Below are 16,588 nucleotides of genomic sequence, written 5' to 3'. Positions count from 1 at the left end.
TTCCATGGAAGGAATTTTCAAATGTCCTTGCTGTTGCATTTTGGGAATTCTATCCACCTAAAACCTTCTGCTATAACAAATGTTTACATTTTCACCACTGCAAAGCACTCCCTTAGTATCTGCTTATAGGTAGTACTCTGTAACACTGGCAGTCTTTATCCTTTAGCATATGGCCCAACATGTTAAGGGCCTGCAGTATTCAGAACAAATATGCTGAAGAAACACAAGGAGTAAGAGTAAATGAATTGGGGCATTGTAGATGGTATTGAGTAGCTTGGAGTTATGTGCCCAGACACTGTGGGGCCTGTGAAAGTCATAACTTTTTTTCTCGTCATTTCTACTTCTACATATTCTTTCTTCAGATTGGTAATAGCTAGCAGCCATTCTTTCTGTAAGATTTTTATTGTCACGCCTCGTCCTCTTTTAGAGGCTGCATGTGGTTTCAGTTCCTTTAACCTTTCTGCAGAGGTTTCATTTTTCATCATCTTTGAATCTCTCCTAAATCTATTCCCAGTTTTATTTTTCTTCAGCATGCCTTTTTAGTTTAAAAATACAAAACTGGACACCGTGTCCTGAAAGTACCTGATCACTTTTGAGTATAGTGAGAGGAAGACTTCACGTTTGTACGAGTGCCAGAGTCCATTTTGTATAACCTTAGATTGTGTTTGCTTTTCCAAAGTGTAGTCGTATGTTGCTCACTGCCTGTCAGATTTTTTATCTTTTGTGATTTTGATCTTTTCCTCTTATGTTTGTTTATAGCTTAGACATTCATCATCTTATTTGTGGAGTTAATGTTTCTTAGCTGGATATATTGCTTTTATTGTCCTCATTGAAATTCATTGCCCTTTTTTTCTGATCAGTTCACCACTTATTCAGTGTCATTTCCATTCCATGAACCCATAGGCTTCATATTGTCTTAGCTATTCCAGTCAGTGATGCAAACATTTTTATAAAAAGAGGCATGGATATTGGTAGGCAAGTAACATTGTTAGAACATCATTTGTTGATGTTACTCTGAATTTACTCTTGTAAGTGGCCAGGCTGAGTGGGAAAGAGCCTCTGTCAGGCTTTGTCTCCTATGTTGTTGGTGGTGGTAGTCTTTTTCTTCTTCTTCTTCTTCCTTTTCCTCTTCCTCTTCTCCTCCTCCTCCTCTTCTTCTTCCTCTTATTATTAGAGCAGTTGTAGGTTTATAGAAGAATCAAGCAGAAAGTAGAGAGTTCCCATAAACCCCCTCAAATGCAGTTTTCCCTATAATTAGCATAACTTTTCCTTCTCATTAAGCAGAAACTCTGTACAATTAAACATTAACTCCCCATTCCCCACTCCCATCCTGCCCCAGTAGTCTGTATTTTAGTTTTGACTTTATCAATTTGCATACTCTGCTTATTACATATGAGGGAGATTGTATAGTATTTGTCCATTTGTGTCTGGCTTGTTTCACTTGAGTCTTCAAGGTCCATCCATGTTGTCGAATGCATCAGAACTTCATTCCTTTTTATGACTGAAAAATGTTCCTATATATATATATTTGTTGTTGTTATCACTTGGATTGCTTCCACCTTTTAGCAGTTGTAAATAATGCTGCTGTGAACATCAGTGTGCAAATATCTCTGAGTTCCTGCTTTCCTTTTTTTTGGTTATATTATGGATAGGTCGGATTGCTGGGTCATACAGTAATTCTATTTTATAATTAACTTTTGTTATTTCCTAGAAACTACCCAACTATGGCTAATATTGAAAGGAAGAAAAAACTAAAACTTGAAAAGGAAGAGAGAGGAGCAGTATTGACAACAACACAGTTTGGGTAAGCTCCTAGAAATTCCTTGTGTTCTTATAAATAATGCTTACTTTAACTGAGTATACTTAAAAAAAAGAGGAAACAACCAAGATCTTAAAATCTCTAGACTTCAATTCCAAAATCTTTGTTTTGTTACTTTTTAACTTTTTTCATTTTTATTATATTTTTCATAAGTAATACTCTGTATTTATATGCCTTTCAAAAAGGTGTACAGTGAAAAAATCCTTTCTCTCTTAATCTCCTAGCTAAAGAGTTCTCCTTTTTATCTCATTTCTTCTCTCCAGAGATACTGTGTATACATAAATAGATATAGTCTTGTTTTTCCTTTTTTTGACACACTGTTCTACATTTTGCTTTTTTAACCAAACAGTATACTTGGAGATTGTGCTATATTGATATACAATAAACTTCCCCATCCTTTAAGGATGTGTAAGATGCATGCATACTTAAGGATGTGCCACAGTGGTGTTGTTTCACATATCTACTGATGGACATTTAAATTGTTACCAATTTTTTGCTAATAAAAAGTTGCTATTATTGCCCTTGTGCACACACCATTTTACACAGGTGCCTGCGCAGAAATTTTTGAAGATGAATTCCTAGAAGTAGAATTGGTAGGTCAAAAGATGTATGTCAGTACTTCTCACAAAGGTTACCTCTCTCTGATTTCTATCTTATATTTATTTTGCTTGTTCTTGGAATGTTGTCCTATAAATGGAATTAAACAGTGTATACTCTCTTGGTATCTTATTTCTAAGACTGAAAATTATTTTGTGGAATTCATCCTTATTGTGTACAGTCGTAAATTGTTCTTGTTGCTATAGAGAATTGAGTTGTGAGAATACATATCCATTCTGTTGTTAGATATTTGGGTTTTTTTGTTTCCAGTTTGGGCTACTGCAGGTAACACTATGAACATCCTCATACGTGTCTTTTTGGGACATGAGTACTCATTTCCACTGGGCATTTACATATGCTGAGTCGTAGGGGTATTTGTATGTTGAGCTGTAACAGACATAGTCAAACAGTTTTCCAAAGTGGTTGTACCAATTTGCACTTCTAATTCTGCATCTAATTGCTCAGTATCCTGACAAGTGCTTGAAATTGTTGCACCTTTAATTTTATCCTTTTTTGGAGGGAAATACATTTCATTTCCGTACTCATTAGTGGTGTTGAGTATTTTTTCATATGCTAATTAGCTCTTTCTTTTGTGATGTGCCATTACAAGTCTGATCATTTAAAATTGGATTGTTTCCTTGATTTGTACGAGTTGCTTGTTTTTATTAGATATAAGTCCTTTTTTGATTTGAGTATATGTATTGCAGATATATTCTCCCAATTTGTGCCTGGCCTTTCTACTTTCTTAATGGGTGTTTTTTATCTTTTTGTTTTTATTCCATTCAGCAGTAGATTTTTATTGCTCAGACATCTGGGGTCAGCGGGGTGTCTGCTGGCATATCTGCTGATCGTGACAAGGCCAGGCACCAACAGAGGTTGGCCGGCTGAAGGCTGATCTAGGCTCTGACTGGAGCCTGAGATGCTCCTGTAGTTACTGTGTCTGGGGCTCTTCATTCTTTTGTTTAGAGCCATCTTTCCATTTAAAGATATTGCTTCACTGTCATCTTATTTGCATTGTTTCAAATAATCTGTTATCATTCCCTTTGTTCCTCTAAATATGACAAAGTAACAAAATGCATTTTTCTCTGACTCCTTTTAAAATTTTCTGTTTATCACTGGTTTTGAGCAATTTGATTATGATGTGTCTTGGTATAGTTTTCTTCATATTTCTTGTTTAGCTTCTTGCATCTTTGGGTTTATAGTTAATGAAATTTAGAAAGTTTTTGGTAACCATTTCTCTGAATACTTTTTCTCTGTGTTCCTCTGCCTTTCAGTGACTCCAATTACATGTATTTTAGGCACCTTGAAGTTGCGCTCACTGATGATCTTTTCATTAAATTTTTTTCCCTCTGCATCTCATATTGGATAATTCCTATTTGCTGTGCCTTTAAATTCACTGATTTAATGCAATGTCTTACTTTTCATTAAATATCTTCCATGTCTGATGAATTTTTTGAGCATATGGAATGCAGTTACAGATTATTTTCTTTCTCGTTATAACATTTTTTTTTTTTTTTTTTTTTTGAGGTACTGGGGCTGAAGATTGAACCCCAGACCTCGTATCTGGGAATCCGGTGCTCAACCACTGAACCACATTGGCTCCCCTGAGTTTGTTTTTTTTTTTCTTTCTTTTTTTTCCAGTTTGCTTGCTTGCTTGTTTGTTTGTTTTGTTTTTAGGAGGCTCTGGGGACCAAACCCTGGACCTCTGTGTGAGAAGCAGGCACTCAACCACTTGAGCCACATCTGCGCACTGTAACAATTATTAAGAAGGTGTGTGTGTTCAAAGTCTTCAACTGTGAATTTATATAATTCTCTTTTGAGATAGTTAATAGTTTTTGCTTTATATGTTTTAAAGTCATGTTATCAGGTACATGCATATTTAGGATATATCTTCTTGTTTCATTAAGAAATATCCCTATTTATTAGAGGGGAATGGAAAAAATATACCAAATGTACACTGTAGACCATAATTAGTGGTAATGGTCTGATGATGTTATCCATAATATGTAACAAATATTCCACAACAATGTAATATGTTGGTGGAGGAGTCATGGGAATTCTGCACATTTACATGATTGTTCTATAAGTTCACAGCTTCTCTAATAAAAATATATATTTTTTTAAAAATCCCTATTTATTACACTTCTTGCTTTATCATTTACTTTGATATTAATATTATTATACCAGTTATTTTTGTTTGGTGTTTACATGTATGTTATTTTCCATCCTTTTCCTTTTAAACTTTTTGTGTCTGTGTATTTTTGGTACCTCTTTTGTAGTTTACATAACTTGGTATTTTTAAAAATAATCCAGGCAGGAAATCATTGTTTTTTAGTGTTTAGTTCATTTATGTTTAATGTAATTGCTAAATAGTGGGATTTTAATCTAGTCATCCTTTTTTTTTTAATTTGTCCAATTTATTCTTTGTTTCCTTTCCTGCCTTCGTTTGGATTATCTTGAGTATTTTTTTTAATATTCTGTTTCTCCCTCTATTAGATTTTTAGTTGTAATTATTTTTTAACCTCTCTACCTTATATAGAGCCACATTTTTACTTATATTTTTAATAAATCTTTTTATATGTTGATTAAATAAATCTTTCCAATGATTGTCAAGAAATAGTATAATAGAACTACTTCAGAGTACAAAGACAAGATACCACTTCCTCATTGAAATCTTATTGATCACATCAATTAAAGATCATCTGATTTCATTATTTATGCCAGCTGTGCTCAGATCCTATAGGAGCAGACACAGGGAGGCCAAGGAAATTGCTGTGCCTTCATTATTCTCATGGGGATGGAGGGCTCAGTGTCAGACACTATACCTGTTTTATAGCAGTGTCTTGTCTGCTGTGACACTGTTAAGTTCTTAGCCTGGAATCTGATGGACATTGAAAATTGATCCATGATTTTTTGCAAAGTTTGGAATATATATATGGTTTTTGGAATGAGATTTTTTTAAACTTTATTTTTAGAGATGTTTTAGAGTATAGAAAAGTTACATAAAAATATAGGATGGGATGAAATACTTGATATATGATTTTAATTCATGGTGACCCCGAAATCATTAATTGAATATGTTGGTTTAGCAAATTATTTATGGTAATAACTACCACTTATTGGTGGCTCAGTGTCTTCCCTTGCTCTTAAAAGCAATACAGTTTATTTTGTATTTCTTAATTTTCTCCATGTCCCTATGATAGATTATTCCCATTTTACAGAAAAGGGAAGAATATGCCTACAAATAATAATTTTGTCTAAGGGACATGGCTAGTAATTGACAAATACTCTTAACTACAACCTCCGTTACTAATGAAAAAATATGCTTTGCCTGATAAATAGCAAAATGGAAAAAAAACGTACGTTGTTTTTTATTTATTTGTTTTTTGTTTTTTTAGGTACCGGGACTGGGGATTGAACCCCAGACCCCACATGTGGGAAGTTGACGCTCCCCACAGTTGGTTGTTTCAGTGGTTTGCTTTGCTTTTATTCTTAGGTGGCACCAGGGATCAAACCCGGACCTCCCATGTGGGAAGCAGGCACTCAATCGCTTGAGCCACATCTGCTCCCCATAAATATTTTTGGGAAAACTTTGCCCTTATTGACAATGTGTATAATGAACTTTTAAAAAATATGATCGTTTTTCTTCTACACATAGTTTAGAAGATGCTCGCATAAGTACTTATTTTATTTCTAAAAGAAAGAGCCACTTTCAGAAGAGTTGTGGAAGTTGAGAGGACACTTGGTTTGCACTAGCTGGGTTCTTTAATCTTTAGGTCTGTCTTCCTATAGATACTTTAGATCACTAAGATTATGATCTTAGGTTTATCTTCCTGTAAAATAAGGAGAATACTACCTGTCTAGTCCTTTTCAAGGGATTGTCATGAAGGTCAAACAAGGCAGTAATTTGTAAATGCCTCACAGACTTTAAGGTTCCTTAAGAATGAGTAGACAAGAGTTAACATACTTTGTAAACTTCAAGAAACATTTTTGTTTTATGTGCATTAGGAATGAAAGAAGGCTGCCAGTTAAGTTGACATGCTATTGATTGTACAACATAGCCCAGTTTCAGAGGGGATAAAGTTGGGGAATTGAATGTGCATTTTAGAATTGATAAAGTGTGATTTATTATGGTGTTACCCTCTCAAAGTTCTACCTTAGAGTTTTCTGCATTTGTAAGCCATTGAACTCGTTTTATTCTGGCCTCTTTAATGTACTAAGCCACAAATGATTGCTATGACAGCTAAGTTTCTTTTCCATTTAGTAGACTTTTTTTTCCCTTGGAAGGTCAGTGCCCTTTATATTAAGAATTGCGTTTTTACTTATTCCAGCAAAATGAAAGGAATGTCCAGACATTCACAGATGGCAAAGATCAGAAGTCCTGGCAAACACCGCAAATGGAAAAATGATCGTGCTGCTCATAAAACAACTGTTGGATCAAGCAATCTTGTGTGTGACTCAAAACCTGAAGGTCTACCCCAGGCAAATGCAGATCCCCTGGGTGTTTTGGCAAACAGTGATTCTGGTAAGCTAAAAAACAGAATAATGCTTCTGTGGGGTTTTTTTTGCCACAGGCCTGTCCAGTCAAAAACCTCACTTCAGTGCATCTCTTCTGAGTCTTGGGGTTGGTGCGTGGGGGCAGGATATGCAAGAAAGATTGTAATTATTGGATAATTTTCTATGTAATTTCATATCATTTCCATAGTTTGATGTAATCAAGGAAATTTCCTGAATATTATTTTGAATGTGGTCTTGCTATATTCAAATTTACCCAGTTATGCAGGACTTTTTCCCACCTATAAAGCAGTGGGTGCCAGTATTATTATGCTTTGTGGATTGATATTATACTCTAGTCAATGACTTGCCAAGAGGCTCTCTTTAGGCAAGTTATTCCAACCTTGGAGGGCAAGAATTTGGGAATGGGAGTGGGAGGTGGAATTGGTTAACTAATTCATTGACCAAGTTAGGGTAAAAAGGATCTTGGCATGAGAAAATGTTGGGCTAGGTATAGAATAATAATAATTTACCAGTTTTGAGTGTGATTTGTTACTTGAAGTTTCCCTGAGTGGCACTGATTTTTTATATCTTCGTATATTCTGCTAAGTAGTGATTTACTCAATTAAAAAAATTATTTTTACATCTTTTTAGTTTGTACATAGTTTATATTGTTGTTTAAATAAATAATACAACATATTTTATGGCTTTCCTAGCCTGTAAACTTAAACAGTAGGTCTCTTTGAGCTAGAAAGAAAGCAGCTTGCCAGTAATGTGGTGTTGGAGCATCTGTGATTGAGTGCCTCAGTGTCTAGAAGAAAAAGAGAATTTGATTTTATAGTCATTTGATATAATATCTATAAGGCTATTGATAACCAGGACATCAGTCTAATGGTGCATTAACATGCTGTTTAAAAGGTTCAAGTAAGAAAATAAACTGGCACAGCGTATCAGCCATCATGAATGCCATTGTTAAATGTCTATCTTTGAGAATTGGAAACTAAATGAAAGTACCCATTTTTTTAAGTGACTTTTTCATTATATAGAATTTTCTTTAGGAGATTTAATTTGTAAATCCTCTTGGGACTGTTGCTTCAAAAAAGGCAATAGGAAAAAGTAGAAGGGTGGGGGTAGGGGATTAAAGAAATAAGTTGAAGTCAGGTGGAAAGCTTTACCCATAGCGTTTAGAATTGAGCAAGACATTAAAAGGGCAGTGTGGTTTGTTTGTTTTTTCTTTTTTTTTAATTTTCATTTCAGTAGGGTCTTAGTAAGGACCTACGGTTTGCTTACCCATCATTATAATTCAGGGAAATGCTGGGGATTCAAAGAAAATACACTGTCTTTCCCTGCCTTCAAGAAACTGACAATCTAGTAATTAATTTTAGATTATGGTAGTATTTTTTTCAGTTGGTAGGAACATGGTGTATGTGTGTGAGAGAGGTAGGGTTTACCTTAAGAAAAGTGTCCCTAAAGTTTTACCAGTGAGAGGAATTGTTTGAACTGATATTTTATGATCATTTATGTAATAGGGTTCTCCAGGGAAACAGAACCGACTGGAGATATCTGTAAATATTATGAGATTTTATAAGATTGTCTCACGCAGCTATGGGGGTACACATCCAAATTCCAAAGGGCAGGCTGAAGCCAGGAACTCCAATGAAGGTCCTCAATGAATTCCCAGGAGGAGCAGGCTGGCTTAAGTAGAGATAGAAATTCTCCCTCTTCTGCCTGCTGAAATCACCACTTCTCCTTTTAAGGCCTTCAGCTGATTGGCTGAGATGTCTCTCATTGCTGAAGGTGGTCGCCTCAGTTGAATGTAGGTGTAATCAGCCATAGATGCAGTCAACTCACTAATGAATTAAGTACATAAAATGTCCTCACAGTAACAAAGACCAGTGCTTTCTTGACCAAACTATGAGGCACAATTACCTGGCCAAGTTGATACATGAGCCTAATCATCACAATTTAGAATCATTTTAAAGTTTGATTTTGTCATTTTCATTACTATTTTTAAACTGGTATTTTTATATTGAGAGATTAATGATTTAACTGCTTTTATGAAAAAGTGAAGTTTCTTGAATATATGTTATAGCCAGTACATTGTTTTGGCATAGTCTTTTCAGTATAGCTGCTAAACATGCCTATGTTAGAACTTCTGGGTGGATCCCAGGGACTTTGGGAATGTCCTTGTTGGAGATCAGAGTCATTGTAGGGGGACGTGGAAGTGGCTCAAGCATCTGGGCATCTGCCTACCACATGGGTCCTGGGTTCGGTTCCCAGCACCTCCTAAAAAAAAAGTCTAATAGACACAGAGAGCACACAGCAAACAGACACAGAGAGCAGATAGCGAGCATAGACTACAAGGGGGGGAGAAATAAAATAAATCATAAAAAAAAAGTCATTGTAGGGATTAGATGACGCTCAGTGGTTGAACATCTCCTTCTCGTGTATTAAGTCCCAGGTTCAATCCCTGGTATCTCAAAAAAAAAAAAAAATCATTGTAGAGGACATTGTGACAGCATCAAAAGGAAGCTATCTCTTTTCCAAGGGTTATTACATATGATGGGCCCCTTAAAAATATAACTGATGGGGAAAGAGTTGCTCATTTGTGTGAGCTCCTAACTCTACCCTTTGGGAAGGAATCTAGTAGAGTGTTTTTAAGAATGTGTCTTTATGATACTGCTAGCAATGAGTGCATCTAGCACCCAGATCTTATTCCTAATAAAAATAAGCAGGGGGAAGCAGACTTGGCCCCACATGGGAGGCCCACGGTTCAAACCCAGGGCTCCTTGACCCGTGTGGAGATGGCCCATGCACGGTGCTGACGCGTGGAGGGAGTGCCCTACCACGCAGGGTGTCCCCTGCGTAGGGGAGCCCCACGCGCAAGGAGTGCGCCCCTTAAGGAGAGCCACCCAGCACGAAAGAAAGTGCAGCCTGCCACCAGGAATGGCACCGCACACACGGAGAGCTGACACAGCAAGATGACGCAACAAGAAGAGACACAGATTCCCGTGCCGCATACAACAATAGAAGCGGATAAAGAAGGACATGCTGCAAATGGACACAGAGAACAGACAACTGGGGGAGGGGGGGAAGAGGAGAGAAATAAATAAAATATAAATCTTTAAAAAAAAAAAGTAAGCAGGACTCTATGGAGAAATAAATGGCTGATTCTAGGGGTGGGACAGAGGAAATCAGTAACAGAAAGTAAGAGAGTGTTAAAAAAATAAATAAAACTAAAAAACATCACAAAAGGATGGGGCATATCAGAAGGATACAGGGGACAATTTGGGCAACAAAATAAATAACAATAGATTATAACCCAAAGAATAAAATAAATATAAACATAATAGAAGTACAAATATAAGTAAAATAGAAATACAGATAATATATAATAAATAAGTAAAACATAAAATCATTATGGATAAGTCCAAAATGATGTAAACAAATGCTTAAATAAATAAATATGGAGGAGGAGGGACAAATTTTCCCTACAAAAGAATTCCAATTAATAAATACAGAAGAAATGAGGGAAATAGAAAGTCATCATTAGAACACCACTTCTAATTATTGTTTTGGGTAAGTCCACTAGGGCATACTAAAATTAGTGGTGAAACTTTAAGGTGAAACAGGATATTTGCATAGCCTTAAATATTTATTAATCAGGGTAGTGGTTTTAACATTTGTCCAAAATTCTTTGGTACTCCTCTCCTTGAGTGTGGGCTGGATTTAGTGGCTTCCTTCCAGGAATAAGTTCATAGTGTAGAAGACAGGCAGGCCACCAAGTAATGGAGGATGATATCATTGCTAATAAGTCATGCTGGTGTCATACTCCCTGGTATGATGTGATGAGAAGGGCAGAGTTGGTATTCTTCCCCCAAATCCACAGCCTCAATCTACTCATGAGAAAACATGAGACAAACTTAAATGGATGTATATTCTACAAATCCCTGACATCTTCAAAATGCCAGGGTCATGAAAGACAAGGGTAGACTGTGAAACTGTCACAGATTAGAGGAGACTGAGGAGCCATGACAACTAAAGGCAATGTGGTATCCCAGATTGGGCTGTAAAAGGACATTAGTGGGAAAACTGGGGACATTACAGACTGTACTTTAAACAGTACTGCTAATTTCTTAGTTGTGAGAAATGTAGCTGGGCGAAGGGTATATAGATACTCTCTGTACTATCTTTGCAATTTCCCTGTAAATCTAACACTACCTCAAAATAAGTTTTAAAAGGAAAAAAAAAGGAGGGTAAAGATCCAATACATTAGGCCATTTAAAACCTCACCCTCTGCTTCTTGAATTAGATTGTAAGGAACACTGTCATCCAGTGAGGAGAAAAAAGCACAAAATAAAAAACAACCGACTTTCTTAACCAACAGTCACTGATCTCTTTTTTTTTTTTTTATATCTATTATTTTTTTGGTCTTTATTTTTTTAATGTTACATTCCAAAAATATGAGGTCCCCATATACCCCCCACCCCCTCCCATAACAACAACCTCCTCCTTCATGCACTTGGTGCACTTGGTGAATACATCTCTGAGCACTGCTGCACCTCATGGTCAGTGGTCCATTACCATAGCTCACACTCTCCCACAGTCCACCCAGTGGGCCATGGGAGGACATACAATGTCTGGTAATTGTCCCTGTAGCACCACCCAGGACAACTCCAACCCCCGAAAATGCCCCCACATCACATCTCTTCCTCCCACTCCCTACCCCCAGCAGCCACCATGGCCACTTTCTCCACACCAGTGCCACATTTTCTTCAATTACTAATCACAATAGTTCATGAATAGAGTATCAGTAAGTCCACTCTAATTCATATTCTATTCCTCCATCCTGTGGACCTTAGAATGGTTGTGTCCACTCCACATCTATATCAAGATTCCACATGCAATTCTCCTGCTTTCAGTTGTAGGCACTGTTGGTTCCCTGCTATGGTGGTTGACCTTCTTCACCTCCATGTTAGCTGAGTGGGGTAAGTTCAATAAACCAGAGGTAGGAGTTGCAAGTCTGTTGAGGCTTAGGGCCTGGCTATCACATGGTCAGTCCAGAGATTCAGGTCCCCTGGGTATACACTAAACCCTAGCGCCAACTACAGATCCAGTAAAAATAACAGGAGAGACTTGTAGACAGAGCTCACATCTGAGTCCAACTCCATCACACAGAAACACAAACTCCAAAGTAGGGCCAACTGACATGGCACTGAACTCCATCTGCCATGACCATAGAACCTGTGGGTCTCTGTAGCCCTCAGAAGAACCAGTACCTGGGGTTGTATCTACTTTATCTGTCTCTGGGACTCTGCTGAGGTGTGCATAAGGGCAACCCTTATGATAACCTCCCAGCTCTCTTTGGAGACTCATAGCCATATAAACTCATTTGTCCTTTCCATTTCCCCCTTTTATTCAGGTCAAAAAGCATTTTTAACTCCTGGTATTATATGTAGACTGAGATATTCTGCTGGTCTGAGCTGACCCTTTTATTCAAGGTCATTTTCTAGTTACATTATCAGCTGGTACTTGGTAGTAATCCCTAAGCGCCAGGGAGGCTCATACCCGGGAGTCATGTCCCACACTGGGGGGAAGGCAACACATTTACATGCTGAGTTTGGCTTCGAGACTGGCCACATTTGAGCAACACGGAGGCTCTCAGGAGGTAACTCTTAGGCACCCTGCAGCTCCAGGCCTTGTTCTTATTTCAGGTGAACAGGCTTACAAGAATAGTCATTAGTATCAAGGGCTCATTGTTGGACTTTACTTCTTTTTTGGTCTTTGCCATTGCAGTTGGGGAATTGTTGGTGTTCCTTTAGGGACTGTGATAGAGCTCCCCTGGCTAGGAACTCAGCACTCCCTCAGTTGTTGTTTTTAATTGTATCCACTCTGAAAATATCTAAACATTTTTATGTACCCGGAAATATGCCCTGGAGAACTCCCTGCCAACCATGTGTCCCCTGTCAATAACATCCCACACCAGTATTCCTCCCCTGCCATTGTTGAACCTCTCTGTGATCCAAAACTCCTTCAAAAATGAAACCCAATATATTGCCAGGTTCCATTAATAGTAAAATGGAATATAGTGATGAGTTTAAAAGTTAGATATAGAATACATATTAATTTAGAAAAATTAAGGTAAAAATAAATTGGGGTATCAAAAAAATTTAAAAATGCAAAAGCTTTGTTATTGATGTTTTGCCTTCCATCACTGCAATAAGTGCTGCCCTGTATGCAAATTGGCAAGGCAACTTCTTCCATCTTTTCCTCCATTTCTACGTTCTTTCTTTTCTTTTTTTTCCTAATTATTAAGCTTATCTTCACAAAAGTTTTAGATCACAGTAATTCATATATACAATATACAGTACTCCCACATATCCAACATAAAACCTTTTTCCCTTCCACAGCAATAATCTTTTTACATATTCATACTATATTTACTGAAACTGATGTACAGATATTGAGACAATAGCTTTCAAACAAGGTAACATTTGGGTTTACATTGTGGTTTATATTTTAGACTATACAATTTTCTAAATTTTACATTATGATTTACATTTTAGCCTATCAACCCCTATACATTTTTGGTGTAATTTAACATGTCTTATGCCTATCCTTGCGTAATCTTGTGGAACACTTCTATTGCCCACACAGGTACATTGATTCCATCTATTCAATACCTCTTTCCCCCTCTTCTCAGGGCCCACAGTGACAGTTAGTCTTCATTGCTTGAAGGGCCATGTTCAGAGATACTTGCAACAATGTTGAGGGCTTGACACGATCAACTGCCCTAATGCATTGGGAGCCACCATTTCTCTCGAGAGATACTGATCTTATTTTGGCATATATCCTTCCAGTACTTTTCCTGTGCCCATGTACCTGATTTTCTAGTAAAAATGAAGTCATTTATTAATTAAAAAAAAAAAAGAATGACCTTTGATCCAGACAGAACAATGTACTCATCCTGACTCCACCTTTTTACTAGCTCTGTGATTCTGTGCCAGTTAACCTCTTTGAACTTGTCTTTACTCATTTCTGCAACAATTTGTTCTTTAAATATTTGTTGAGCACTTCAAATGTGCTGAGTATTGTTCTATGCTCTGAGGACATAGCTGTGAACAGGGCAATACCCATTCTCTCCTTGTAGCTTACATATCTGGGGAGACAATAAGCAAATATATGGTATATTGTGTTGATCTAAGTATTTATGAAGAAGAGTAAAGCTGGGGAAAGGGCTAGAGAATGGTAGCTGGAGAAGGAGCTGTGCTGTTTTATATAGGGTGATCAGCAACAACCTCTCTGACAAGGTGACATTTAAACAGAAATCTGAATGAAATGAAGGTATCATTTCATTCAGCCTGAATGGATAGGCTTCCCAGCAGAGAGAACAGCAAGTGCCAGCACCCCAAGGGAAGAGCATGCTGCATGTGTTCAAGTTAAGAGTTCAATAAGGAAGAAGTCAGTGGTGGGATATAGTTAAGAGAGCCAGTGGAGGGCCTTTTTGGCCACTAAAGGACTTGGGATTTTACTCTTAGGTCGAGCAGAGAGGTGATGTGATCTGATTAAGGAGTTTAAGTAGAGATTAGACTGTAGAGAGGGGCAAGCGGGGTTATAGCAAGGACATCTTTAGAATGCTATCCATGAAATCATGAGGAGTATGATCCTGGATGTATTTTCAAAGTTCTCTTGACAACATTTGTTGATAGATTAGACTTGGTATGTGAGAGAAAGAGAAAAGTCAAGGGTGGTAGCTTAGTTTTTGGCCTAACCTTTAGGAAAAAAGAATTGCCTTCTATTGAGATGGAGAAAATTGAAGGACATGTTTGGAGTAGAACTCAAGTGTTTGTTTTGGGACATGTGACATTTGAGATGCCTGTCTGACATCTCAGTAGAGATGTTGAACAGTCAGTTGGAAAGATTATTCTGGAGTTTAGGGGAAAACTAAAGGCTGGAGATGAAAATTTGTAATTCATCAAATTACAGATAGTATTTTAAGATTGGTGATAGATCATAAAGAGAAGAGGTCTCTGAGAATTGGACCTTGGGGCATACTAACATTTTGTAAGATTGTCAGTGGGAATAATTAGAAGAGAGACTGGAAGAGGAGAGTTAAATGAAGGGGTTCTGGAAACCAAATAAATAGTTTCCAAAAGTAGACCTGACTACTGTCAAATGTTAAATGAGATGTAAACCAAGAAATGACCTCTAGATTTGGCAACACGGGGAACACAGGTAAATTTGGGGGCAAAAATTGCACTGGTGTGGTGAGCCTGAAAGACTGATTGGAGTAGAGATAGCTGTTTCAAGTTGTGCTGTGAAAGAAAAGAGAGAAATGGAAAAAGAGCTGAAAGAAAACATTATCCACCTGATTACTGACTGTAGTGACATTTTGACAGGGTGCCTTCATTTTAGTAAGAAGACTTTACATAACTGTAGGAGGCATTCTAGCCCACTGGTTAATAATTAGGCTTTGGAGTCAGATAAACCAGGATTTAAATTTGGACTTAACTGTTTCATAGTCATGTTACTTGAAGGAAAAGTTGCATTCCCTGAGTCTTGGTTTCATCATCTGTAATTAATAGTGAAAGTGATACTTCATCAAGATTAAATGAGATCATGCTTTTAAAGAGCATAAAATTTAACTATTTTTTTTTCCCAAAGATTGATTTATTCCTCTCCCCTTCCCCCCGTTGTCTGCTGTGTCGATTCTCTGTGTGTCCTTCTGCGTCCACTTGCGTTATCCTGTGGCAGTGGGAAACTGTGTCTCTTTTTTGTTGTGTCATCTTGCTGCGTCAGCTCTCCATCTATGCGGCGCCACTCCTAGGCGGGCTGTGCTTTTTTCATGCAGGGCAGTTCTCCTTGCGGGGCGCACTCCTCGTGTGTGGGGGACCCCTGCATGGGGACACCCCTGTGTGGCACGGCACTCCTTGCGCACGGCAGCAGCACTGCACATGGGCCAGCTTACCACACAGGTCAGGAGGCCCTGGATATCGAACCCTGGACCCTCCCTGTGATAGATGGACGCTCTTATCAGTTGAGCCACGTCTGCTTCCCAATATTTAACTATTAATGTACTTCTTGATGCCTTCTCTTTGGATCCTGGAAGGAAATACTACAGTTGAGCCTATGGCCATTCTGACTTGGAATGGCAGGCTGTATACTAATATTGTGGTCGATGTCTGTTTAATCCACTAGTACATATATAAAACTACGTTTTCCCTTCCCTTTATTAACCCAGGAGAAATTTAGTTTAAAGTTTGATAAGGAAAAGTCTTGGGGGATGAGATTGTGGGTGGTTAGAGGAGAGAGGATTTAACTTCACCCATCAGAAGGCAGTCACGTAAAAGTAGAGACCCCCATGGTTTGGTTTTGCTTAGTCAGACTTGGTGAACGTTAACTCTCATCTTGAAACAGTTCATATTGGTTGTGGGTTGCGCTGGTTCACTAAATAGACAAGTTCCTTACTGTCTTCATTCTTCTTTCAGGCTTTTTTATTGCTTGTCTAGAGTAGATTTAATACATTTCAGGAGCTGCCAAAAATGAATATAATAGGTGATATCCAGGGGCTACGGCAAGGCTTCCTCGGCTCAGATCAAACACTTTACCTTGGCAGGCTCTTTAAAACTTATACCTCATGCTTGGCTTGGGTACTTATGTCCTTAGAAGTTCTCAATA

At 37.7% G+C, this 16,588-nt stretch overlaps 1 protein-coding gene across 1 annotated transcript in view; it reads left to right on the top strand.

Annotated features, from left to right (window-relative positions):
• NUFIP1 (nuclear FMR1 interacting protein 1) overlaps window positions 1-16,588 on the top strand; it is a 43,429-nt gene that overhangs the window by 18,029 nt on the left and 8,812 nt on the right. Inside the window, exons 6-7 of the mRNA XM_058276652.2 lie at window positions 1,712-1,804; window positions 6,748-6,941. Of these exons, the coding sequence (XP_058132635.1) occupies window positions 1,712-1,804; window positions 6,748-6,941 (287 nt within the window). The remainder of the gene's footprint in view (window positions 1-1,711; window positions 1,805-6,747; window positions 6,942-16,588) is intronic.

The sequence above is a fragment of the Dasypus novemcinctus genome, chromosome 15, assembly GCF_030445035.2.
Source record: "Dasypus novemcinctus isolate mDasNov1 chromosome 15, mDasNov1.1.hap2, whole genome shotgun sequence".
Lineage (NCBI taxonomy): Eukaryota > Metazoa > Chordata > Mammalia > Cingulata > Dasypodidae > Dasypus > Dasypus novemcinctus.
The sequence above is the reverse complement of the archived record's forward strand: the minus strand, read 5'-3'. Positions and strand labels throughout refer to the sequence as shown.